Raw genomic sequence first — 27,974 nt, 5'->3', positions numbered from 1 at the left:
AAATTAAGAATTACGCATTTATATAGAAAATCATTTCACTATCAAAACTCTAAATAATTTCAGATAAACTAGTTCAAAGTTTAAAAATAATTTGGTTTTGTAATCTCTTACGTAATTGATTGGCAGGAAATGAACCGAACCTAAAATCTAAATAATTAATAATTTTTGTACGTGTATAGATTAATCTTTCTGTTTTTTATTTCGTACTCTTATATGTATTATTTATATACAAATGTATTATATTAAATTTTTATTGTAGTGTACCTATGAACTTTTATCATATTGTACATACACTTGGTATATATTAAAAAATAATTAATTTAGTTTCCTTTTTAATAGTCAATAGAAATGTATTTCAACTTAACTATTATTTTGATATATATTAACTTGTATACAACAACTAATAAGTTTTAAAAATATTGAATTAACTTGTCCAGACTTATTAATTTGTTTGTATATTAATTACGGGCATTGTGATGGGATCAAGCTCAGAATAATATCATAGACCATTATAGAATTGTGGCAGCATTTTTGGTACCTACACAGCGTATGCAATTTACGGTAGAATATCATATTATATTAACGCACGTATGCCTAAATTCTAATAATATTAGAATAGTAAAAACATTATAAAAAGTTAAAAATTATAAATATAAATGTAGTTTTGTAGAAAAAAAAATTAAAAAAATATTTTTCTGGAATATGTGGTAACATTATTATAATATTTAGATGTCGTTTGTGTTGTAATAGAAACATCGAATGGAAACGCGCGAGAGTGGCCGACCCGCGACCCCTGCGCCGCGGCATTTGACCTCGTCGAACTCGTTTTGTGATTCAAATTACGCGGTCGGACTTTACACACCATCATTATTATTATTATTTAAAAAACGTATGCCTACGTGTGATTACAATCTTGTAGAATGTAAAACGAAATTATACGAAATCATAATATCATACTGTAGGCATATATTATTGTATTCAACTGCTTGACGCGTGTACGCTTTAGAGTCCACCAGATAGTGGCTTGAATATTTTAGTTTGTATACGGCGACAGCCGACAACTGAAAATATAAATTTCCGGCCGTTTGTAGCTTTATATTACAATAATAATATATAATTAATATATTGATTATATTAATATTCAAATTTTATTCCGTCTGTGGGTAAACTGCACTAAAGCAGCGTATACATAATTATTTTTTATGCAACACAATAATAAATAGTAATATGATGACACGTATGATGTAAAGCAACATTTCGGAAGCTTTATCGTAATAAAATATTGTTTCGGACTATAGTCTATAATACGTACCATAACTTACAAAAAAATTACACATGCAGTACAATTAATTTTTATTCCAGTTAAGCAATATATTACAAATTGTATCATTGAAATTCGTATAATCGATAACAATTAAAATGTTCCTATTAATTAATAATTATAATAATTAGTCAATAAAATTAGGTATGTATCTACTAACATTTTACTGAGCAGTATACATAAATTTCAGTCCATTATATAACCGTAGATTTCATCTGAAATGCGTATATTCATTAATAATTAAATATTATCACAATAATCGTCCAACGTTATCATTATGACTTATTTATTATTTATTAAATTCGATGATAATTATATTTTATTTATATTATAATATTATGTATTTATGTTATATCATATACCATTATACCATATATAATTTGTATTAATCGTATACATAATTATTTTTCTCTGTTTTATTAGCTAGTAGGCATATTATTTTCTAATAATAATATTATATTATTCAGTGTTTTCCAATATTTTTGATTTTATGAAATACCATATAAAATTGTTATATAGATCTTGTATAATAATAAAAAATTGCTTCCTTTAAGTTTGGCGATTGTCAGTATATTTTAACTATATATTTATAAAAAGCACTTCTTTAATTATTTTAAAAAACTAATCATTTATTGTTTGTCAACGGCTTAAAACAAATTAAAATAGTTACCTACTTAAATCAAAACACTTAAACATACTTTTCAGTATAATGTTTGTACTAATACGCTATTAAAAAATATGTTCGTTGGGTAAAAAAATTTTGAAATATGTAATTAAAAAGTGAAACGTTAAGTATTTTGTAAGAGAAACGTTAGCAGATTAAAAATACAAGATCAAAATATTAAGATTAGGTGAACGAATAGACGGACAGGATTATACTGTAGCAGAGACATGCGGTCATCGTTTCCGCCTAAAATGTGATTTTTGTTTCCACTAAATCTATTTCTACCTAAATTATTGAGATGGAGTTTGAAAACCCTAGCCTATCTACAATGCTATCGATCATCGATGTAAGTATAGGGATTCGGATTAAACCATTTATATTTTATTGTATCAACATATTCAATCATAGTAATTTCGTCCAATTTATACACTTATTTCAATAATAATATTGAAATCATGTAAGTGGATATAATTGTTTACTACAAGTAAATCAAATTGAAATCATAATTTTAATTTTAATCGCAATGACTAGCGAACTTTTCAGTTATTTATATTATGTTTATGGATACATATACAGGGTGATTCTTTTATCATTATATACACTTATAATTTCGTAAAATATTGACTTTGTTTAATTTTTTATTTTGTTTACTCAAACTGTATGAAATTTGTCACCAACCACTTTCTTTTATTTTTAAAATGGCAGCCTAAATTTAAAATTTAATAAATTAATAGAGCTATTTTTTATGAATTTTAACGTTCAAAGTTCAAATTATTATTTTTCGTTAATTGTTTAGCGAAATATAGCTTTTCAATGTTGTGCCGTTTTTGGTTTTTATAATACTTCTTGTTTCTGAAGATCAGTAGCCAGATGGGTAATTTATAATAAGAAGTGCATATTTTCATTTATAATAAACTCGTTATAGGCTATCAACGCAATGATAAACTATGTATTTCACAGGCGTAATAACCTATAGGATGAACACCTAAAATACTCCAAACCGGGTACCCACGAATTGCGTACCAAAATAGGTATAGACAAACCTTTTTGAACGTGCTACTTTTTCATCTATAATTAATTATTGTAAGTAGCTCCTAAAGTGATATTGCAATAATAATTAATAAAGATATGCCAGGTTATATAAAAAAAATTTTAATTTAATTGTAAAAATATAATAATGTTATAATAATATAAATTATAAGTCATAATCAATCACATTAGTTATAGTTAGTTGTTCTTTGTGAGTTAGAACGTTTTTCCGCCCATAATTCCGGAGTTATTAAAAAATTCTTCAATCACTAGGTTTCTCATAAAATATGCATTTATTATACGTTTTTTTCTATGCATTCCTCGTCATAAATCATAGTGCATACATACCATCTCTTTTAAATAGTGTCTGTGTGGATTGTATGCCACCTCTTACATGGACTTGTAGCCTTAAATTCAAATAGACCATTTGAAAAGATGTTGGAATGTAATTAGGAAATGTTTTGTCATATGATTAGGATACAGCCAATTTAAAAGATAATACCCCAATGTTTTTGTACGTATTCAATAACGTAATTCACATTTCACCGAATTGCGGTCAAAGGGACATTTTTTTCCTTTTTCATACCCCGATTGTAATCCGTATAAAGTAGGTAAGAAATACTATTTACAGTGATTATTAAAACTAAATAAATATCCAAATGCATCTTAGGTATTATAATGTAGATAAAAAAAATAGTACATTTGTGTGACTTTAAATTTAAAAAAATGTATTTTCTTCAATAATAATCGGCGTGAATGTTGCTTTTAGTTCGTTACAGATAAAACAAATCGATAAGCTGCAAGATTGTAAATAAAAAATGTTGAGTTAATAAAAATCAACTTTTAATATTAAAATTATTTTATTTTTTTTATTGTATGTCTTTTATTTATATTCAACTAGTATACTTATAACACATTTTACGAACTTGACTATGTTTACTTAAAATACGTATATCTACCGTTAAGACATTTTAATATGTGATTTATTTATTCTGTAAAAATATATTAATTATAAGTTTATTAGTTGACTGTACTAATAATTTTCTTAACTTGAAGTTGTTAATTGTGTAATGATAACTAAAAAAATAGATTAAATTATATTTTTATTATACTTTGATGTGTCTATCCTTAAAATTGCACATGCAAATATAATAAATACATTATATGTAAAAATATTATGAGTTGTCACATTGCTTATAATAAAGTTGAATTTTTAGTGGCACCCTAGTGGCCTAGTAGATACGTTATTTTGGGAACCGATATCGCAAATCGGGCATCTCTGCATTGTTATAATATTCCGAAATCGACAAAAGTATTACCTAATTCAACTTTCGTCCATTATCGTAATAGTTGAGAAACAGTTATAAGTCACTATTTAATTTGTAAACGAAGTATGTAATATACAATCAATACATTATTTATAATTAAAAAAAAAATGAATGAATAGCATAAGTTATATGCACATAATAAACAGATAACAAATGAGTTATTAGCGTACGGTTTACAATTTATTATCCAAAAATCATTATTATAGGTACATACGTAATATAATTTGTATATAGTATATAATAGTATAATATAATATTATAATGTGTAGGTACCTAATATAATTAAAATTATTTTGTACTTAAAGTCATCATTTTATATCGATGTCGATGTGTAGTAGTTTCTTTTGAAGAAAATAACTGATCCCATCTTTAACAGTCTTTTCTTCTCCGTTTTTGTTTATTTTAATAGACTGTAAAGATAAAGTATGAAAGTAAGTGTATTAACAGTAATATTCAACATAATATTTTTAAGTCAAAGACTTAATTGCAATTAGGGGATATTGGGATTCAGGGGTAATAAAAAAGAGTTGTTAATTTATTTTTAGTGCCCATAGTGTTATTTTTACAAGATGGTTTTATTTAAAATATTAAAATGTATAAGAATTGTTACAAGCTACTCCAGCTTTAAAATGTAACTTATGCGTGGCATAATAGCTCAGTACTTATCGGTTATTCGGGCTATCTTGGCTAAATATAAAATGTACAAGTAAATTCAATTCTTCTATTATTTTTATTTAATTTACGGCCACTACTAATACTGCGTTATATTGTTTTACGTCGACTTGGTAATCACAAGACAAAATAATAAAAGCATGTTTGCTCAATGCTAAACAAAACTTATAGTTTAAAATAATAGAATTAAAGTGCAATTATATAAGAACAAGTAAACAATAACCTCGGAAGTTTGAAGTGGTATGGAAAATATTGCAGTGACTTTTCCATAGAGTATTAACACTATGGTTCAGTTTTGTTAGGCAAACATGTTTATATTTTATATTAACTTACCGATTACCAAGCCTGTACCTATAAGGGGGGTTAACTCGATGAAAATGTTTTTTTAGTACGGTACTACGGCCTTGTGGATTACATATTTGTCTTTAAATAATAAAACGTGGTATTAACCTATGGTATTCGCAATGATATAAATGGGTACACAGGAATATCAAATAGGTAATCAAGGTAACCGATAAGTAAATATATTGCAATATTTGAGCTCACGTAACGCTAATAACTGTAAAAATTGCAGTTTAAAACAAATTATATATATATACTAATTTAATAATTTATAAGAATTATTTACACTTGAAAGTTCTTACATTTAATCCTGTTCAGGATATTGCCTCTTCTTCTTTGGTACCACCTTTGCTAAATCAGAACAAGTCAATTCGTAACCATCCATAACTTTGTCATACAATTCAGGTCTGTCTATTGTGTCAAGAAGTGAGTCTCTACAGGCCACAGTACACTGCATTGGGACACAGTTTAGACAGGATTTGTGCTGACATAGTTTTGAGCGTACCTGCATTGTGAAATACATACGAATATATTCACAGTTGATTTTATATATGTGGCCGTGTAGGTATTTGTGAACAAATAAATCAAAACCCTTACCTCCATTATCTTTTTAAGGCAAACGGAACACTCAAAACTCACGACAAAAATTGATATAGTTGGCGATGGGTCTTCCAGATTACTTGAAGTAGATGTAGAGGCGGTCGTTGTTCCTAAAATAAAAAAAAGGTTAAAACATGGCAATTTAAAAACAAAAAAATTAACTAAAATAGTGCTGTCGCATCACGTTATGTACCTTGGGGATTTTCTGCAAAATGCTTAGACCCTGAGTTGTCGTGTGAGCTAGTGTTTCCGCTCATTATTTAATAGATTGTGATCAAAATATAACAGTAGTTGATTGTTAAAAAAACCTAAAGGTAACAGAAAAAAATTAATATTATTATTTTTATATTATGCGAAGTCTAACGTTCACATCATAATAAATATATTATTAAAAAGGTATAATATGTATTAATATCACATCGTTATAGCTTTCAGCGTATAAAAATGTTAATTTAAACCATCTTTTTATTTGTGAATCAAGATAAAGAATAGCAAAACTAGACGATTTACCTGCTCTAAACCAGTTACCCGGAGTACGGTCGCTGCTATTTATTAATGTAGTGCGAGTTAAATTCCTTAGACGGTTCAAAAATTGAAGACGCTCTTTTGCCGCGCGAACACCTAACAATTACAGTAGGTGATACAAAACTGATCTCTAATCAGTCATTTCTATGTATCATGCGGCAAGGAACAGGTGTCATGAGTGCAGCTGGTGGCGCAGACGCCGATCGGTGGCCACGACTCCAACTCCTCGTGTACACAGTGTTGACAACGTAATACGCGCATCCCGCCACCCATAACCACTCAATACTGTGTTGTTCTGTCATAATATCTGGTAATTTCCAATAAAAAAACGGACTGATAAGTGATAAGTGATAGTAGTTGGAGAAAGGTTCGGTACCTACATTGATAGAAAAAGATGGTATACAACTCGGACTACCTCAATTATATAAATACCTATTAAAATCGAGAGAGACAAAGAAAGCAAGTAAAATACAACAAAAAGATACCATAGGTACACTTTTTGAATAGGTTTTTATAGTGTTGGTACACATGCGGCCGCCGGATTTGAAAATGCACGGCATTTCTTGTATACCTAAATAAAAATTACATCATACAATGTTTATTTGTCTATCAGTCAATGCTCAAAAGACATTACGCGACGTACTGTCACAAGTATCTCCATTGAGGATTATCGCAAATTCTTGATGCCCGTTTAAATTATTAACCAAATTGGTGATTTCTGCATTGTTACAGTAAGTACTCTCTAATATTTGTTACCAAACCAATATTTAATATAATATCTAGCTGAAAAATAAGTTTTAATTTTTTTGGAAAGGCGAGGGTTGCTCGTTTTACTAGTAAGTTCATTGCCACCTATGCATCCCAAACCCCTTGATTAAAATTTATTTTCAACATGTAGATGTAATTTATTAAACAATTAATCGAAAATTCGTAGTCTGCAGTTAATTAAACATTACTTATATTATTATACAGGTAAACAGTCTTCATTTAGTTTTTTACAGAATACCTTAATATGTAATTATTTATATTTCCAGAATCTCTGAAATAATTTATTTTGTAAATAGATACATCAAAGCCAGTCTTAGGGTGGAACGAGGCCTGGGGCAAATCGTAATTTTTTTTTAATTTTATTTACGCAAAGCCCAAAATGTCATACCAAAGCGCGAGGCCTGCTGACCCTTGCCTAAGACTGGCACTGACCAATATAGGTGTACACATTTTGTAGGATTAACATTGTTTATACAAATCACTAATGGTTAATAATTAAAGATGAATTTAATGCATTACAATCTTCAAAAATGTATGATGTGTTGTCGTGTATTCTACGCGTAAAGAACATAGCTTTACATAAACTAAGAAACAGGTGAACACAGGAAAAATAGGGTAATTTTGGAAATTGAGAAATTATATGTTATTATAAACGAATGACAACAACCAACAGCTTTAGGAATATATAATATATTGTATAATGTATATATTTTATAATAATTTCTTGGCTTTCCTAACATTTGGTAAGAATCTTATCTTCCCAAAATTCTTCTTCCTTGCGTTAATTTGGATCCATTCCGGATCGTTTTTTCAATTTTTTTTTTTGTTTTAATATCACAAATGATACTTAACAAATATTTATGTTTAAACGTTTTTACGTTTTATTGTATTATTTATTCATTTATTATAATACTTATACTGTATAACTAATTTATTTTTTTACCATTTAAATAAAAAAATTAATTTTTTCGGTCTTTATGCCCATGGAAAAATGGAATTCACGAAAACAACTATAAAATTACGACAGTTATGTAGTACACAGTACATGCAGAACAACAATCGTATATTATACGTATATAATAAAACAAATCGTTACACATCGTTATAATAAAACAAAATATAGTTCATTGATAAAATGTTTACGCTAATAATAAAATCCGTAATCTGGTAAATATACTATAATATTTTTATCAATAATACGTATTTAGTCATTTGTATTATACGACAATAATTAATAGTAATAAACTAATAAACAAAATTATTGCCGTGGTTGATTGAATATAAATTACGCATGCACATGTCATTAAAAGAGGACGCCACAACCGCATTATGTGTTGTTTTTTTTACTAGAGTAGGTAGCCGGTAGGTAGGTACACATCATAACAAATTTAATTTGCGTTCAGCAGAACACATTTTGTGATGTTAGCTTTAAGTGCTTGCTTTAATATAATTAGAGTAAATTTACCTATTATCAAATTTAAAGGTAAGGATATTACTTAGAAAATGACATATACTTTTATTGATATTATCATTTTAAAGTGATTATACCAATTTTCTAAATAATATTCTTACCTTTAAATTTTCATAGGTAAATTTACTCTAATATTAAAGCTAACATAACAAAATGTGTTTTTCTGAACGCAAATTTGTTATGATGTACGCAGCATCGTCCAGATGATCACTCAATGGGAGAGAGCGAATTTTTAAAAATTAAATTACCTATTTTTATATAACCTGTAATTTATTGGAGGCTAATTATTTGCATTATTTCACTAACTAATGCTCTGTATGTATTATTACTTATTAGTAGTATCAAAAAAAAATAAAAATATAATTTTCAGCTCAATTTTATAAAATTAAAATAACGTAAAAAATATGGCCCAAGGGGGGGCCCTTGTACCCGCCACAGGATGTGTGTTAGTAAAACAGAGACAACACTGAACACATGCGGGCGCGGCGTCCTTTTAAACGTCATAAGATCAAAATATTTAAGACCAATATTTGTTATGGACGTAAAGTCGTAAAATAGCCGTCACACTGACAAAAATTAAGATACTACTATTGGTTTGATATAAAAAAATAATGTAAAGATGTTAGAGTTAGGTAGTAAACAAGTTTATTATGTATCAGAATCAGTCGGAACACTTTTTCAATTTTAAGTTTTAACACATTCTTGAAGATAATAAATATTTTACATTTTACTATAAATTTGTCAATGTTTAATATTAAGTATATATTAAAATATTAAATGTGCTCCAACCGATGAAAAGTAGACTTGTTAACCAATTCAAACATCTTTACATTTTTTAAATCGAACTATTAGAAGTTGGAAGTTAGTAGCTTTAAGTTTCATTATTAATCTTAAGCTGGAAAATGATCTTGTAGATGTCACTTGTGTTTAAGGTAACATAAGCACATATTTATACGTCATAAGATATAGATTTCTATATATTTGACAATATAAATTATATTTTACTAAAACAGTGTTACAGTAGGTACAAAAAATAATTTTTACTTCTTACAAAATGATTTTCAATCATTGTTATTTTTTGCCAATACTTCTTTTTCATTGTTGTTTTTTATATAAATGATTGTTGCATACGTTTCAGGAATACTTTTTTTTTAATTTGTGCTAATTCAGAATTCTCTGCAAAACTTATAAGCTCATTTTTCATATTTTCATTTGCAGCATTTTTACTAAAAAATTAAAGTTTATTATTTAAAGTAGTTAATGCAGCAATATTAAATAATCCATGTTTAGTTACTTTTTTGAAGTTTGTTGATGAAAGGCTTGATAAATCAGTAATAAGTCTTGACATTTAAGAAATTTTTTCAAACTTTCCATGGTAGTATCAAGAGTTATATTATGTACATCAACTGAAAATTGTTGAAGTTGATTATTAATTATAATTTTCTATAACTCTCCTAGCATTATTTTGTGTTTTCGACTTCTAATTTAGGGAAAATTGTCTTCTACAGCCATATCCAAATTTAACTGGTTGGATTCAGTGTTTATTTGTAGAACAAAAACATCCCCACACTTTTTTACTCCATCCAAATATTTTTGAATTTAAATCAGTTTTTCAAAGTCATATCCACTAGTTCTTATGATTTTAAAAGATTTATTTTTTTTGTCTGTAGCTATTTTGAAAAAGGATCAGTATTACTAAAAATTTTATTATAAGTACATTTTGTTAGTATAGTAAAATATTCCGTGTGAATATGTGATTATATGATTGTTTTAAAAAAGGTCTAAGTTATTCCATAAGGTAAATAAAGTTGCTGGCAAATAAAGGTGATTTTAATGCATAAATCTTTTTATTTTAGAATATTCTTTAGTAATTGACCCATATTATAAACCTGTTGCATCTGTACAGTATATAAAAGAAATTTACCGTTAATGAATATTATAGTCGACATATCTTATAATAAATTCACATTGATGTTTAGCAGTGGTTTATTATGTATAGTCGAAGAACATAAAATAATAAATTTAAATTTTGTTTACATCTATGCTGATTGATTTATTGATTAAAGTACATATATTGCTTAAATCTACTGTAGTTTTTGATACGAATATAAGTTTTCTCTTCCTTAACAATAAAATCTTTTTTGCTTTTTTGCTTTTTGAGTAACTGTATCTAAATAATCTTTAATAGCTAAGTAATAATTACTTAAAAATAATTAAACTATTAGTATAAAATATACTAAAGGAGTATCTAATGGTTTTTTAATATTTATAACTATTAAAATATTAAAATATTATAGTTTAATATATTTAAATATAAATATAATACATACAATTAAAAAATTAGGTATAAGGTACTTACTCAATTTTAAAATAAATCAAATAATAGTTTACCATTTTGATTTCAGATTTAATGTTCTTATAATTTATTTTCTGTATTTTTTGTTAAATAATAATTGTTAATATTTTTTTAGTGGTACCTTGATTTTTTTTATTTAAATGAAAATAACTTTTAGAATGAACATTTATTTTTTCCCTGAAATAATAAAATTGTAAATATTAACGAATGATAAAAAAATAAAGTTAATACTTTATTTTACAAAATGACTGACAAATTAACTCGTAAGTTTTGATGAACTGTTAACTATAAAGTCCTACACCAAAATTAATATTATTTTTTCAATAGTTAACTTTTTTTTAAATTTATACAACTAATTCAATTAATACATATTAGAATTGTTCCAATCATTGCTTGATTATAATTTTTTTTAGTTTCATTCGATTAATTTAAAGTGTTGAAGGATCTAGTAATAATCTAGTAATAATTGGATTTTTTTAACAATACACAACAAAATAATTTTAATATTTAATACTAATTACATATTATTATAAAAATATTACATTTTTATTTCATAAGTAATGTTCTGAGTAAACTTTTAACAAAAAAACTACAAACACATTTTATACATTACTTTAATACATTTCTTTGCTAAGCATCTAAAATTATGTACGACGTACGTGACAAATTGTATTAAAAATGAACAATCCAATAATTAGATTTAAAGTACTTAACTGCAGATAATGATTAATTGACAATCGTATACTAAATACCTATACTTATATTTTGTTAAACTTACCTTATATATATTTCAGACATATTTAAAATATGATCAATGTTTGATGTGTTGTTTTTGTAAATTTTGATTTTGTTAATTTTTAAAAATTGATCACTATAGTTCAATAATAATACTTTTTTCTTTTCGCGAGATTTCCTCCCTTTTATTTCTTGGAACTAGACATATTGATTTAATTAGACAATCAGTAGATTAATGATATATTTTATTAATAGGAATCATAAGTTTAAAAGTTAAGACATATAGTCACTAAACAGGCAAGTAAACAAAAAAATATATATTATATATTATATTTTATAACTTGTACATGAAATTAATTTAAATAAATAAAATAAAATAAAATATAGTCCAAAAATTAATTATAAGAGTTAGGTTGAAAATTATTTTATGTAGAACTTAATTAATTTTTAATACATCATCCCTTTACTAACTATATATTAACAAATATAACACAGCATCTACACAATGCCGCTGTAATTTACCTAAGCTAGGCTGCTAGCCAAGGATAACAAATTAATTAATCAATTTTACATTTTAGCCGCTGTTGTAGATGAATAGGAAATTGGCAAGTTTTAGATAGTATTCAAGGATTTTTAAAAAAATAATATTTTTTCCATCATTAAATCAGAAATTGATAAAAATTATCCAATATCTAGAAAATTATTTTCATTATAATTTATTATAATATTATGCATCTCAGATTGTGTTTGCAAAGTATTTAGTACATCGTTGTCAGTTACAATATCATGAATAAGGCCCGGAACTCCATGTATTTGCATGTTTTTACTAAGTGCATCAAAAAGTTGCTGGATGAGCTAAAAATTTGAATCACAATCTAATAAGTTCAAAAATGAAATTTTAGTGTGCATTTTTTGAGATTTAAAAAAAAAAAATATGTATATTTCAAAATAAAATTGCATTTTATTTGCGTGTTTTTTATTATTTATTGATATTTCATAAAAATGCCGGACTGATTATACTTCAAAATTTATTTGTTGAAAAATATGTCCATATACAAACGTAAATAAAAAATAAAAACCTGATTAAAATTATAGGTCATTATTTGCTTGGTCGGGTTGATAATCGCCGTTCATTTGTATTTGAAAACCTGTAAAAATCCCTAGTTGTAAATTTTAATTTTTGAAATAATTACAACAAATTATATTATATTAAAATTGTGCATTCATCTCCCTCATCTTTTAAATATTATTATTAACAAAAACGAACAAAACTTAACTTAAAAAAAATTAAATGCATATTTAGCGCATATTTTAATAGTTTTTAATGCATGAATTATTCATGCCCTAATCATGTATATTCCCCGACTCATTTTCATTTTTTGCATTATTTTTAGTTTTTTTCACACCAAAACTAAATAACAATGATTCACCTCTACTTCTTTTCATTTTTAAATTGATCTTTTAAACTAATAACTCAATTTTAAATCACACATCACAACGTACGAGAATCGGAGAATTATAATTTAATAAACCGTACCGTACCGTCAATATCGCGCATGATGCACATAATCAAATATCAATACATACTAAACGTCTTAAACAAAATATTTCTGACTTTCTTTACGTTATACATAGGTTATGTTAGGTAATGGGAGTAATAAGGCAGTACCTATATCAGGGGCAGATCCAGACCAAGATAACAAGGGGGGGGTCTATTTTTAAAGGGCACACATTCATTTTGATAAAGTATTTATTTAGGTACATATTTATGTTACTTTCCACAGTCTCGTACAGGACAAAAAAAAATATTTTTTATAGAAATAGTACTAAAAATATATATCTATAAATTATAATTTTGTTACCCTTGAAGTATAATTACGTCAAAAACTAAAATCAGAGACTTCAAACTATTATTTTTGAAAGATCGCCCACCTCTGGATCCGCCACTGACCTATATTACCTTTATTACCCAATAGGTATAATAAAATCACTTAGTCGTATTTTTTTGTAATTATTACATCGATATCTTATCGATACTAATCCAAATAAACTTTCACCGACCCGTTTTTGTAGTTTCCGAAGATTAATATAAATAAATTACACAACTATTTATTTTCAGGGGTAGGTAGAATCCACCAAATCTAACATTGCCTGCGTCACTAACCAGTAGCCAAACTTCAGTAGCGCGACAATGTAGACTGAGATACTACTGAGTACTGAGTATATTAAGGGTAAGTTGCAATGGTTGCATAAAGAGCAGTCTGTAAATTTGTTACCGGCCCTGTAAGGTTTTTAATGATTGTGTACTATTCTAGGGTTGTTTAAAGAAATATTAAATTATTGATAACCGTGGTTACCAAATAAATTAAACCGTATAGCAAAAATGTTTTTCACTCAACTCAAGTTAAAGACCTCGGAATAATCTTTATTCCAAACTTTTATTTAATCTCCAAATATTAGCTGTAAAAAAGAAGGCCCTTTCTTTAATTGGCATGATTAAACGAAATTGCTCTAGCTTTAATAATCCATTTATACTAAAATGCCTATATATTTCGATTGTTCGTCCTATAATTGAATATGCACCAATCATTTGGAAAACATATAACATAAGTCATTGCAAACAATTAGAAAAAATTCAAAATAATATACTTCGTTTTATCTGCTTTAAATGTAATCTATAAAGACCTCTTCACCCTGGATATGAAAATATTATAAACTTTTTAAATTTGAAAACATTAAAGGATAGAAAAAACAATTTTATATAACCTTCCTATTCAAACACCTTAATAATAAAATAGACGATTCTTCCCTCCAAAGCAACATCATTTTAAAAACAACTAATACAAACACTCAAAATAAAGAATTATTTTATTTAAAACCTAAAAACACTCAAAATTATATATCTTGTACTCCAACAAATATTTTATTGTCTAGTGGAAATTCAGTAAATAATTTAGATTTTTTTTTCTCTATATAACTTAATATCTCAATACTCATTATTATAAACTTTTATATTTTATATTTTATCTTTATTTCTTTTTATTGTATAAATATTTGACCATATTATAATCTTATATTTATGGATCTCTAATATAATTCATTTTTTTTTTTAAATGTAAACCCTATGTTATATGTGAATTGGACTAACTTCCGTTAAATAAATATTCTATATTGTTTTGATAAAAACAATAATCGCAATAACGAATTTAGTTAAAATAAAATATAAATAGAATATTGATAATAAAACGTGTTTTTCTTATCATTATAATAATATTATATTATTTTAACCGATCTGTTACTAGTTACAGAGCACAAATCGGATCTGCAGTTTACAGGTCCGGTAGCCGATAATTTACAGATATATTATATTTTATACGACGCTGGCAGGTGATGTGGTGTGTACACTGCGATAATCATACGGGGGAACATTAATAAATATACAAAAAACCAATCTAGTTTTAGATAATCAACAAATAATTTAATTATAAAATTCAGAGATTCTTAATTTGACCATCAGTGACATGATGAAGTCAGTGGCGTGCCCAGGTGGAGAGGAGGTTATAGGGGTTATATCCCCCCTCCCATTAACTTTTTTTTGCTGACTTTCGGAAAACAAATTATTAGATATTAGAGTTGTTACTTATTATAAAGTCATTGTTTTTGATTATTAGTAATAAGTTATTGCTTATAAATTATAATATTATATACATTTTATTATAATTTTATACTTTATGTTCTCTCATTCTCTGCCTATTTAATTTTATAATGCAATTTTTTGCAATTTCTCACGTTTTTGGAATTTTTTTTTTATAATATGGTGTTTTAATGAACAAAATACTTAACAAAACAAATTCATAATTATATAAATAAATTATTTAACAATGGTAATTATTTTAATATATAAAATCTAAATACATATGTACCTTATTTCGTTTATTTTAGGAAAACAAAGCTTTCTTAAAAGTAATACCATAGAGAATAAATAAATACAGAAAAGAAATGCCGGGTATACCTTTACCTCCCTATTCCCGAACCTATTATATCAAGGTCGGAAACATGGCTATTGCTACAATTTTCTATGCAAATAATTTTGAAATTTTTTTAATTTTGATTAAAAGTTTAAAAAACGATGTTAATCCCCATCCGTGTGAAAAAGCTGTAACAAATTGTACAATATAATGCAGTCAAATGTGGTTTATAACGTAGTATTCATACATACAATTACACTTATTTGAGTTATCCATTAATCTTACAAACTTGGGAGAATCGAATATAGTGAGCTACTTAAAATATGAATAGGTTTAGAAAAGCTGAAGATATTTTAACAAATATTCCTGGTCCAAATGGAAAAAAAACTATAGATAAATGTATGTATATTGAATATGTATACAATTGAAAAAAAATATAGGATATAACATATAAAACTATTAAATCTTACTATGAAGTCATGTCGGGTAAAGCAGATGTTTATTTAGATGTAACGCCTAAATTATTGAGTTTTTTTTATTATTCACTAATAACTAGTGCACCTAATAGAAATAGAACGTATTTTTTCATTGTACAAACATATTTTAAGTAATAAAAGATTTAATTTTAATGAACATAATTTGGAAATATATTTAATTATTAACTTTAATTCAAAAAAGTAATGCATTCATCATTTTTTTTTTATAATTAATTTTATTATTAAGAATTTAAAGTTTTTTTTATATGACTTGTATTTTTACAGTGCAATTTATTATGCAATTTTTATGTATTTTTTGGTATAATTATACAGTTTTTGAGTGTTCTTGATGGAATTAAATTCGATCTTTTCTTATAACATATATCCCCCCCATCTTATTCCTGGGCACTCCACTGGATGAAGTACATAATATAGTATACCTACTATAATTTAATAATTATTATTACTGTTATGGCCTTAGAGATATTCATTTTGATTTTTCAATCTTGTGACTAAATTGTAAGTATTGTCATTGAGTATATACTCAATGGTATTGTGCTATTGTCCAGTCATAATAAATTATAATTATATAAACTATATTATCTATATATAGACAGACTAGACAGTAGCCCACTGGGAATTTTCCAATTTTCTGGTGAGTAAATCTATCCTTGGTCCTTACCTAGTTTAAAACTAGTTTTAAACCTAAATATAAGTCATGTTAATTGTTTTACTTTATCTTATTTTTAATTATATGTAAGTTAAATTTGTCATTATTTGAGTATTAAACTATTAACTTAATTATAAAAAGTAAACACAATTATTTTCTAAAGTTAATATATAGCCATAAAGATCACACCAAAGGTATACATTACCTCTTCAGCGCTTATTTTTTCAAAATAATAATAACATTGATAACTTATCATTTTTAATAGTAATTTTATCATAAACAAATTATTCATCACAATATGTCATACTATACTTAATGTTAATCGAACGAATTATAATAATTTAATAATTAATAAGAACCTGCCAAACGACAACCGGCAAAAATATAATATATGAATATTTTTAGTTGGAAAATAAAAACGTCCACAGTAGATAATAAATTGCCTTACATTAACCTCTTAATTTTTTTTAGAAAAATAATTTAATTTGTATAGTATAAATCTATTTCTGACGCGTAGCCAGAATTTTTTTTAGGGTCGGGGGTGTTAATTTAAATTTGAATATAACTAGTGTACGGATCACCCACTCTTCGTTGTAGTAATCAGCCTTCATACAAATATTACCTATATCAAATATAAATAATGGATCCACATAACAGCATATTTTTATACATCTGAAGCACATAGTAAATATATATTTTGCATAAATACGATTGTGTTTGTAAGGTGATGAGCGGGTATTACAATATCAAAATCCTCCTTCCCGACTAATGATGAACTATAGGTGAATACCCAACGGGTAAGAAATATATTTTGGGTAAATATCCGGGCGGTGCGTACGAATTGCGTCACGTATAAAAATATATAAAAAAGTATAATACTAATTGCGTTCCGGGTTTTTCTCGAGCACGGCTGAATTGCGTCCCCAGTACCTATGATATCTAAAATGTATAAAGGCGAAATTATTGATTATTATAAATTATTTTAGTATTTCCGATTAAATAACACATTTTGTCTGAATGTAGTAAAATTAATATCATATTTTCTCCAAAAAAAGTGTTTGCAGATTTTGAAAAGCAATACATTTAGCTATTTTATCAGTTTGGCCTTCAATAACTTTAAAAGGATGACGTTTTCATTTGGGGCAAAGTTGGTATAGGAAAATACAATCGATTGGCCTAGGTTCTGAATATAAAATTGACAGCGATATAAGTAAATACTTGAAATATTTTTTTGGACTCCATTTCTGCGTCCTGACGAAGTGATCGACTGTTTCACAGACAATTTAATATCTATTAAACCGTTAGATGAAAAAATATATATATTCACAGATTATATATTAGATACATATATACTGCCAGAATCTAGTTTTTCACCTTCATTATGGGAAGAATACTCTACAACTATACGGACTACTAATAGTTGTGAAGCTTTTCATTCGAAGCTCAACGCGATGTTTTATAATGCCTATCCAAATATTTTTCAATTTATAAATACTCTGAAGAGGTTACAAACTGATATTTATATAAAACAACGTAATAGCACTCATTTAAAGAACCGTACAACCTCAATAATTAATAAAGAACAATTTTTAAAACAAGCAATGGCAGATTTTCAATCAAAAAAAATTAGTAGATTTGAATTTATAAAAACGTTATCTTTTACATTTTTCCAATACCATAATATTTTTTACTACAGATTATATTTATCTATTTTTTAATATTTTTATACATGTACAATTACAAATGCAATAATTAATATAAAAAGAAAAAACAATATTTTTAACCGACTTGTAGTAGTAATTATGTAATTATTATTACAGACTGTCCTAAGTCTGTATAAAAATGGGAAGGGAAATATTTATTTAGTTTTTAAAATATACGAGACGCATTTGGTATGCACAAAAAAAATCGGGACGCAACTAGTATTACCACAAAAAATAACCGGGACGCAATTAGTATGACCTCCAAAAAAACTTGGGACGCAATTCGGAAGGAATTGTTGCCGCGGGACGCAATTCGTGTGCAGCCAATATCCAGGTATTTACCCACTACCCACATCATATTGGGCGATTGTAAACTCCGCCAGAATACCGGTCAAGATAAAAAGGTAGTAAAAAGTCTAATGTAAACTCCGCCAGTTATTTTTGTTTACCTGTTCAGTGCTCACATTGCCATGTGCCTTCTCACATTAAATACATTAACATCTATTGCAATGGTATATGTCGAAATTTTTATTTTTATTAATTTGATGTTGTCAACTTTTAACATAAAATGTATGTAATTAAATATGGGTATTTTGACTTGGATCATCACACTGTTTACATTTTGTTCGTTTATAAACGAAATATTATTGAATAAGTTTTGTTTGAATTAATTACCCAAAATATCGGGCAATAACAGGGGAATTTACAAAATATATATTTACCAGGTATTTACCCATCACTACTCCCGACTACTAACCTATACCGGATATACCAGATACCATAATTTATATAGTTAATCTGTAAAAAATATATACTATTTTTGAATAGAATTGGCAAATTCCATAGATCTGCATAAAAGCAATTTAAACAGGTATTGATGATTAAATACAAAATCATAACGAAGTGTTGTCATCAGACCTCTAACTATACGTGTACACCAAAAATAAGGGAAATCATGCACAATATGATCGCGAGCTTATACAAAAATAAAAATCGTACGGAAATAAGCACTTTCTGTTTTTCCCGAATTTTCCAATTTTTCTTTCCATAAAAACCTTATTCGAAATATTCCAAATAATTTTTAAAAAATTAGCTAAAACGTTACAAACCTTCTAAAACGAATAGCGATGTGATTCCCTGCGGCAAGGATGGATCCACGTATAAACCTGGAATTTATAAATCTGGACCGTATAAACCCAAACTGTACATATCAGGAACGTACATATCTGGACTGTATAAATGTGGATCATAAAATTCTGGACCGTAGGGTTTTGGCCGTTCTGGACACATACATATCTGGAGCGTACAAACCTCAACCATACAATTCTGCGGTCCAGATATGTACATCCAGTACCCTACGGTTAGTAATAATTTAAAATTTTCACCAAGTGCTTAAATTATCATATTCTCTAAATAATTTTAACTTTTTTAAGCTATTTATAGACAATTGAAATTTTCTAATTTGTTTACTATAAAATTAATTTAATATAAAATTCCTAATAAAAAGTTTATTTTCCAATAAAAAAATATCTTTTATAATTTATAATCTTAACAAAATTCGTACCCAGAAATTACTCGATCTCAGTGTCACGTTTAGAACTGCGCATAACAAAATGTTAATCCATCCTATAGGTATCTGATATCCAGCGTAAAATTACATTTTTATCCAATAAACCTGTGAAATGTTGATTATTTTTATGAAAATGAATATTGCTTAACGCCAAATTATATTGCAGAGAAGAAAAATAAAATTAATAAAACATAATTAATTCAATTATCATCACAATTTTTGATACACTTTGTAATCGATCAGTAAACAGTAACACATTATTTCAACAAATGTTGCCGTTGTTTTTTTTATTCAATCTAGCTGTTACAATAACATATATATATATATATATATTAATAAGAATATTTTGTGGAATTAAATGAATAAATAAAATAAAAATAAGAATCACAAAAATAAATCGTGTGTGTGTGTGTGTGCATAAATAAATTATATCATAACAATTAGTTTTTAAAATAAAAACATTGATAATCTATAATTTTTTTGAGTGAGTAATTACCATTCAATTTAGTAATGTGGCATATTGACTGTTTTCTATTGCTGTTGATTGATTTTTATAGTTGTTATTCTCATTTGTTTTTAATAATTTTAATAATTGAATATAAAATATTCTTCTGGTACTCACTTTCTTATGACACTATTATACTCGGCTCATAGTCGGTAGCTAATTTGTAAAGGAATTTTCTAACTGTAAACTGGAACATATCACATATAAACATAATAAATACCTAAACGTTTTAAAGTTTAACTATAGCTGCACATTTTATTAAATTTTGAATTCATCCTGTGATAGAAAATTGTGTGGTGATTGCAAATTTGCATTGACAGGATTTGTTATCTATGGACTATGAGTACTTATCAATATAATAAGTGCATTAGATCATAGGTATACTGGTATACTGTATATTATGATCTAAGGTTTTCGCTATTGAACTATTCTATATTATGTGAATTTATGTCTATATAATATAGTTTATTATATGGTTTAATGGTTTTCGAGGAGGTACCGGGAACAAACATTTTACTAAATAATTAAAAATCATTTTGGCGATAATAAATATTAAATAAACTACTTATTAAAATATTTGTTACTATCAGTAACCAACTTTTAACGGTTTAGTTTATAGAAATAAAAATAATTTTTTATTAATTAATTTTTTTTTTTTTCGGATCGTTTTGATGATAAATGAACAAGTTTCATAATATGCATCACGATTTAAAATATATTTAAGGTCTGTCTCAAATCATAGTATGAATCATTGCGTCATGTATAATATCAATATTTAAATTTTCAGTAAACCACTAAACTATCAGCTAATTAGCTAACTATACCTACAACGGCTACAATCTACTTAGCATGATTAAAGATATTATTATCTAGCTTACGTTACCTCCACCGTATATTAAGTATATTTAATCTAATCTATGCCTCCACAAAAACTCGTTTAATGTTTTCGGAAGATTTGACTTTCCGAGACGTGGTATGGTCACACTGAGTTTTACACAGCTGATGATGAAGCACTGCTGTTGTGAGTTGCGATGCGACGGTTTTATTCAACTAACTTCATATTATTATATTTATCTATGTTTTACAGTATATGGTTGACTTTTACTTAAAGATAGTAGATTTATAATATTTATTCAATTTATTGTTTTTTGGAATACCTAATACCTACGCCCTACGGTGAATGGTATATCCTATATTAGTGTTACAAATTACAAAATCGACGTCTGAATAGTCTTGCTTGCTACTCGAACTTGTATTCTATTATGATGTGATGGAAGCAATGAACGTTCGCATCGTGTTCGTTTGATTATTGTTATTATCAGATAATATCTTATACACGACTCGTGATTTTTTGTATGTTCGTATCATTGAATATTTAATAATCGACCTAATTAATTGTCCTTTGAACAACGTATATTTTAATCTGTGATTTTAACTAGTTCCGTAATATTAATATACTTAGTAAATCGTGTTTTCACACTTAAGTTTTTCACTCCGCCATTTATTAGGTGTGCGTGTATATGCCTGTGTCTGTTAATTAATTTTTATAAAATGTGTCTAATATCTGTGGCATATGCATGTTTAATACATTAGCATTGTTCAATATGTTAGAAGACATCAAAAACGTTATGAGTTCCAAAAGGCTGAATAGTGATTCAAATGTACCGCTTGCATTCATTCAGGACACAAAGACTGGAGAATTATATGAGGTGAAAACCGATAGTCCAGTAAGTATTGTATCTACCTATCATTATTCTGCTTGTCTGTTTTTAATTTGTAACTAAAGTGTATCTGTTTAAACAGTTTCTCTTTGGACGCCTTCTAAAATCCTCGGTAGTAATCGAAGAACTATACATTTCTCGCTCTCATTCTACCATCACATATGCAAGTGGTCAATTTCTCCTTAAGGACAATGTGAGTAAATATTAGTACATACAGTTTTTTTTGTATTTGTTATATGATCTTACTGATATTTCTCTGTTGGTAAAGAGGTATAAACCTCAAAATATTTTAAGTCTGCTGCAGAGGTATACCATGGGTAAATAATAAATATTGAAGGGAGTTATGATTGGATGGCACATCAAATAGCAAAAATTACAATTTATTAAACCAAATATTAATACCATATATAACTAGTGGCTTATTCTCGACCTTCTCCACAAACCCAGTAATAGCCTTGGCAATATAATTCATACATTTGAAACTGTTAGGTAGTAATTTCATTTAACTGGCAATTGTTATAATGACTGCACTAAAATTAACAGGATGATTCACCAAGCATGTAACCCCCTTTATTTTCTACAATAATGCAGTTATTCAAAATTCTTGATATTTTTGTAGTAAGAGGTCACCTCACTCTCATGTGTTGTTTCACGCGGGTAAGAACCACTTGAACTGTAGTCCAAGATAACCAAATCTTGACATTAAAAAAAAGGAGATTTTTTACTGTGGAACATTGTTTTTATTTTATTGATATCAGAACTACAAAAATAGTTATTCAAGTTTGTCAGATGGAAAAAAAACATGCAGATAAAGCATCATTTAAGGAATGTCTTGAAGAGATACAAATTTTTTTTCCAATAACAACGCTCCTTTTGTACAAAGAATTATTTGTGTATAATTTTAGTGGAAATTTTGATGAAAAAATATCAAAATTCAAGCAAGTAGTTTTTTTAGTTATTTAACCTTGGTGACTAGTAGTTAAAAAAAACTTAATGTGATATACATATTTTATATTTTAGTAAAATAATTTTTGAGGATCATTATTATTGATTAAAATATTTCACTACCTATTAGTATTTTTAAAAATTAAAAACAAAATAATTAACAGTACAAATAGGAGCGAGGGAAAGCGGTTTTATTTGTAAAACAAAAGTTTGTATTACCACAGAATTCTCTTTAAGTTGTACAAAAAATTGCAAGAGTTGGATGATATTATGGTTAATGTTTAAATATTTCAAAAATTAGAATTTAAATAAATTCATTATTGAAAAACAGGGAACATGCTTGGTGAATCATTCTGTTTATAATTTATCATTAATAACTTTTATATATGTATATATTAATGATAAAAAAAAAAAATTATTCCTTCAATAAAAATATTCTTATGAATTATTATTCATTAGTAGACACTGACCAACTGGTGTTTATTTTTATTGGGAGATTCAGTTTCAAAGTCTATCCTCTGCTGCTACTGGAAAGCAATATGTAAAATATGATTTGTCACAAATTTGGTTTTAATTATTTTTTAAATTTTGTGACTATTTCTTATGTATCTATTAAGCTATAGGTATTCATAATACTTTATGTTATCTTTTAAGATAAATCAAAATTGTTTTCTTAAAACATTTTATTATGGATATAATATTAACAATCATAAGTTTTCATTATTCAAACACTAATATAATACTTTGAGATAGTATAGAATAGGATACAGTCAATAATGAACACAATGGTCAATAATCAACTATAAACCAATTAAAAGCCTTACAACTTTATTTTCACATTTTCAATTTTTTCTTTTTTTTTCAGGGATCATCTTCTGGTACATATTTGAATTATAAAAAAATTGCAAGCACCGAAGTTCCATTAAAAAATGGAGATCTTATTGCCTATACTGATAAAAGTAAAACCTGGGACTTTATTTACAAGTTTTGCCTTTTAGCAAATCCTAAAAAGAAATCCAGGTAAGTAAATTAATACTGATTAATATGTAATTGTGAAACATTTCATAAATTTAAAAAAATTTAAGCTTTCTTTATAAATGAAAATAATAAATTTTAAACTCGGTCAAAAAGTATTTAAAATTTAAAATAAGTACAAGTAATTATTTCAATAATTGTTTGTAGTTAACATTTTGACAAATATGAACATTTTCAATTATTTTTTTGTTAAAAATGTATAGCTTAGATTTACAAATTGAAAACGAGGTTCCTCAAAAAGTCATAAATAAACATTTCAAGTTCAAATTTTGAATACCTTTGGATACTTATTTAAAGTTTAAACAAAAAAGGTTGTTGGTAATATATGAAATAATATTGATAATATTATTTTATAATTTATGCTATTTGTCTTCACCAAAAATTATGAGCATAATATACTAATATTTATGTATTTCATACTTGCCACAAAGAGTAAAACCATAGGGATTATTTTGGAGGGTTTGGCAGTCTTAACTGAAAGATTATAAGATTTGGTGCCGACACTTGTTTTAATTTTCTTCATTCTACAGGGTACCTTGTTTATTGTTATATTAAATGTATGAAGGTGATCAATATTGTTGCATTAAAAATGTATTCTGAGCAGTTATATTAAAATTGCATTTCTTAAAATTTCTCCAAATATCTGGATAGTGATCAATTTTCTTTATGCTTAGAAAAACAAATAAAGAGTTCTCAATTTTCAATCTGTTAAAACAAAAAACCTTCTACCTGAAAAACACATTAAAAAATAATAGATTGTGAAATTAATAATTTCCTACTTTTCTATTTAGAATCTTTAACTTTAGTAATTGTGTTTGTTTTGTATTAAAAACATTTAGAGTACTTAAACATTTTATGGTGAGCTGATAAATATATTATTTATATGTTTTTTATTTACAGATTAGATGAAGAAACTGCTGATGTAGAGGAACATAACAAATTAAAAATTTCAAAGATACGTAAGCTTCAGAATCTTGTAAAGGAAGTAAGTACAATTGGTGTAAATAAACTAAATTTAAAACTGTAAATAAATAGTTGACAGGCCTGATAGTTGATATGTTTCTGTACTCTTTTTATAATTAACATAAACTGTAGAAAATATACATTTGTTTCTGTGGTATCACAAATTAAGTGGTTCCCACAATAGTATTACTTCCACTAAGTAACAACATTATACCTAAAAGTATATAACCGAATAAGTGTTGGATTAATAAATGATAATATACATTGCTCTTCTAATATTTATCATTTATGAATTGTAACCAATTGAAATAAAATAGTTTTAATGTAATATACAGCTTTTATTCATCATATAAATATTTTACATCTTTGATATTTTAAGCCATCCCAATGTTTTTTATGTGATAAACACCTGTGTGTTTTATTTTGAACTATTATAAAAGTAATATGTTTGATTATATTATTTTTTGCAGTTAAAATATGATAACACAAAACTTTACAATGACACTAAAACTCAAATGAATGCATTTAATAAAATGATTAAGGATGTAACAGAAATGAATGACAAGATGAATAAAGAAATAATTAAAGTATGTAAAAATGTTAGTATACATTTATTGAATGTAAATCAATAAACAAATATATTTTTTTTAGCTACAAGATAACAATCGAGAGTTGAATAACGAGCTGAATATTAATCGCAAAACATGTGCGATGCAAAAAGGTAATATTGTGAAATTATTCTTAACACTCAAAATTTCATTATGGTTTTTATTTATTTAAGCAGAACTGTTGGATGCTAAAACTGCTCAGGAAGAAGAACCTGTAGAAATATTTAAAACTCAAATCATTAAACTCTTAGAAAATGATTTTCAATGTTCTATTTGTAATGAAGTGATGTTTCGGGTATAAACTATTTATTTATTTATATTTAATGTTTACCAATGTTATTATATATTAATATATATTTTTTCTTTTTAAATATTTTTTAAAGGCAAGTACAGCTAGTTGCAACCACACTTTCTGCGAAAGCTGTCTTAAAAAATGGTTGAGCAAAAGCCCCTGTTGTCCTGTCTGCCGGGGTATTGTGGAATCTATAACTTATTGTCTTATTTTGGATACTTATATCACAAACCTATGTGATATTCTAGGTGGAACAATAAAGGAGCAACGTGTTACTTTACAACGTGAAAGTAAGAGTTTTTAAATAAATGTTATCTATTATTATTAAATCAATAATGCATAAAGTACTCATTAAGTGATGTAATCATATATTCAACATATATTATTTGACTTAGGGAATGGGTATCCACCTCAAGTGGCTAAAAGAGGTAGAAGAAGGGCTAATCAATCAACAACCCGCACTAGAAGAGAACAATCCATGTTTAATTTAGTTGATGTACCACCAGCCTTGCCTATTAGAAATACTGCTAGGTATAGTGTCTACAACCTACAACCTCCTGTTATTGATATTGTAGATCTAACTAATAATACGTCTCGATAATATTAACTATTTCTTATAATATTTTGAGCATACTGAAATTATCACTCATTTGCAATTTAAAATATACTAATTTCATAAGTTAATGAAATCCTAGTGCATTATATTTTAAGACACCAGTGTTCAAATATTTTTTTTTTTTATTTAAACTTAGTTCTATAATTAATGTAGACTTAAGAATCCATTAGAAACACAATATTCTTTTGTATTTATAAAAAAAATTAATAAAAGTATTCTATGATAAATATTACCTCTTTGATCTTTATATTATTAAGAGTACCACTTTATAATAACTTACATTATTAGTCTAGTTGCATTTTAATGTAAAACAACAATTTTATGTTTATATTCTTAAACAGTATTTTATTATATTTAAATTTGTCACCGGAGCATATAATTATTTTTCATTTAGGCAGATAAATTACAAAAATAAATCTTTTCTGGTACAACATATAAATTTAAGTATAAATCTTAATTTCTGTTGTGCAATTGTATTACGTCTTGTTAAATGTTTTTAGTTTCCTTACAAGTTGTATTTTCTACTCTTAAAAATCAGTAAAATTGGTTGTAAACTTTTTTATTTGATACCCCAGAGCTCAATTATAAACTATTTAGATTATAGATAATTTTATTATTATTTTAAAGTTTTAAGCACTTATAATTAAAGTTTAATTTTTATAATTTAAATATTTATTGATTTATATTATATTTTTTTTTCTTATACTATACCTATGATACATTGATACATAAAAGACAGTTAATAAACACACTTGCAGTTACTATATTGCAAAACACACACATATATATTATATAAATTATAAATTGTTATTTGAATGAGTATGTTACAATTACATTAAAAATATCTTCCTCAGTTGTTCATTATACATAAAATTGTATTAAATTTATTAAAAATCCATAGTATAAACTGTTGTTTTTATATTATTAATATAATATAATGTAAGTATTCAAGTATTATAGGTATTTGAGATTAAACTTGTATTTTGAATTGATTATGTTTATTTTGTTCATTTTGACTGAGTAAAAGCTTTTTATATATATTTTGTTTTGTACTTAATACATTTAAATTATTACAGTGAGACTACTATTTA

The 27,974-nt window shown here is 26.3% G+C and overlaps 2 protein-coding genes and 1 long non-coding RNA gene across 5 annotated transcripts; 1 reads left to right on the top strand and 2 right to left on the bottom strand.

Annotated features, from left to right (window-relative positions):
- Window positions 1-4,525: 4,525 nt before the first annotated feature.
- Window positions 4,526-10,338, bottom strand: LOC132922451 (uncharacterized). Of its 2 annotated transcripts, XR_009661020.1 has the most exons (6): window positions 10,015-10,338; window positions 9,772-9,946; window positions 6,150-6,264; window positions 5,954-6,066; window positions 5,659-5,861; window positions 4,526-4,752 (listed from the first exon to the last, which is right to left on the bottom strand). XR_009661020.1 is itself a non-coding variant. In XM_060985987.1 (5 exons), the coding sequence occupies exons 2-4, from the start codon at window positions 6,211-6,213 to the stop codon at window positions 5,661-5,663; spliced, it is 378 nt and encodes a 125-aa protein (XP_060841970.1). In that variant the 5' UTR covers window positions 6,214-6,264; window positions 6,467-6,742; the 3' UTR covers window positions 4,526-4,752; window positions 5,659-5,660. The 2 variants fall into 2 exon arrangements, 1 of the variants encoding a protein (XP_060841970.1); XM_060985987.1 differs by lacking the exons at window positions 9,772-9,946; window positions 10,015-10,338 and adding an exon at window positions 6,467-6,742.
- Window positions 10,339-11,193: 855 nt separating this feature from the next.
- LOC132923404 (uncharacterized) lies at window positions 11,194-20,973 on the bottom strand. The gene is made up of 6 exons (XR_009661169.1): window positions 20,821-20,973; window positions 20,193-20,303; window positions 19,738-19,983; window positions 12,891-12,959; window positions 11,855-12,009; window positions 11,194-11,253 (listed from the first exon to the last, which is right to left on the bottom strand). It is a non-coding gene; the product is annotated as an uncharacterized LOC132923404 (long non-coding RNA).
- A 748-nt stretch (window positions 20,974-21,721) lies between these two features.
- LOC132922058 (E3 ubiquitin-protein ligase RNF8-like) lies at window positions 21,722-27,923 on the top strand. Of its 2 annotated transcripts, XM_060985368.1 has the most exons (10): window positions 21,722-22,060; window positions 22,315-22,430; window positions 22,507-22,617; window positions 24,235-24,389; window positions 25,305-25,389; window positions 25,838-25,954; window positions 26,019-26,088; window positions 26,152-26,270; window positions 26,359-26,557; window positions 26,663-27,923. In XM_060985368.1, the coding sequence occupies exons 2-10, from the start codon at window positions 22,332-22,334 to the stop codon at window positions 26,866-26,868; spliced, it is 1,161 nt and encodes a 386-aa protein (XP_060841351.1). In that variant the 5' UTR covers window positions 21,722-22,060; window positions 22,315-22,331; the 3' UTR covers window positions 26,869-27,923. The 2 variants fall into 2 exon arrangements, with proteins under 2 accessions (XP_060841351.1, XP_060841350.1); XM_060985367.1 differs by having other exon boundaries at window positions 21,723-22,430.
- Window positions 27,924-27,974: the final 51 nt, after the last annotated feature.

Source organism: Rhopalosiphum padi, chromosome 2 (assembly GCF_020882245.1).
Source record: "Rhopalosiphum padi isolate XX-2018 chromosome 2, ASM2088224v1, whole genome shotgun sequence".
NCBI lineage: Eukaryota > Metazoa > Arthropoda > Insecta > Hemiptera > Aphididae > Rhopalosiphum > Rhopalosiphum padi.
Note: the sequence above shows the minus strand (reverse complement) of the source record. Positions and strands in the feature narration are given on the sequence as shown.

Excerpts from the sequence above, each read along its gene's own strand:
- LOC132922451 (XM_060985987.1), bottom strand. The coding sequence starts at position 6,213 with ATGAGCGGAAACACTAGCTCACACGACAACTCAGGGTCTAAGCATTTT. Across the intron at positions 6,067-6,149 it reads TTTTGCAGAAAATCCCCAAG|GAACAACGACCGCCTCTACA; the intron begins GTACATAACGTG and ends TTTTTATTTTAG. Across the intron at positions 5,862-5,953 it reads GCCTTAAAAAGATAATGGAG|GTACGCTCAAAACTATGTCA; the intron begins GTAAGGGTTTTG and ends TTCACAATGCAG.
- LOC132922058 (XM_060985367.1), top strand. The coding sequence starts at position 22,281 with ATGTTTAATACATTAGCATTGTTCAATATGTTAGAAGACATCAAAAAC. Across the intron at positions 24,390-25,304 it reads AATCCTAAAAAGAAATCCAG|ATTAGATGAAGAAACTGCTG; the intron begins GTAAGTAAATTA and ends TTTTATTTACAG. Across the intron at positions 26,089-26,151 it reads AACATGTGCGATGCAAAAAG|AACTGTTGGATGCTAAAACT; the intron begins GTAATATTGTGA and ends TTATTTAAGCAG.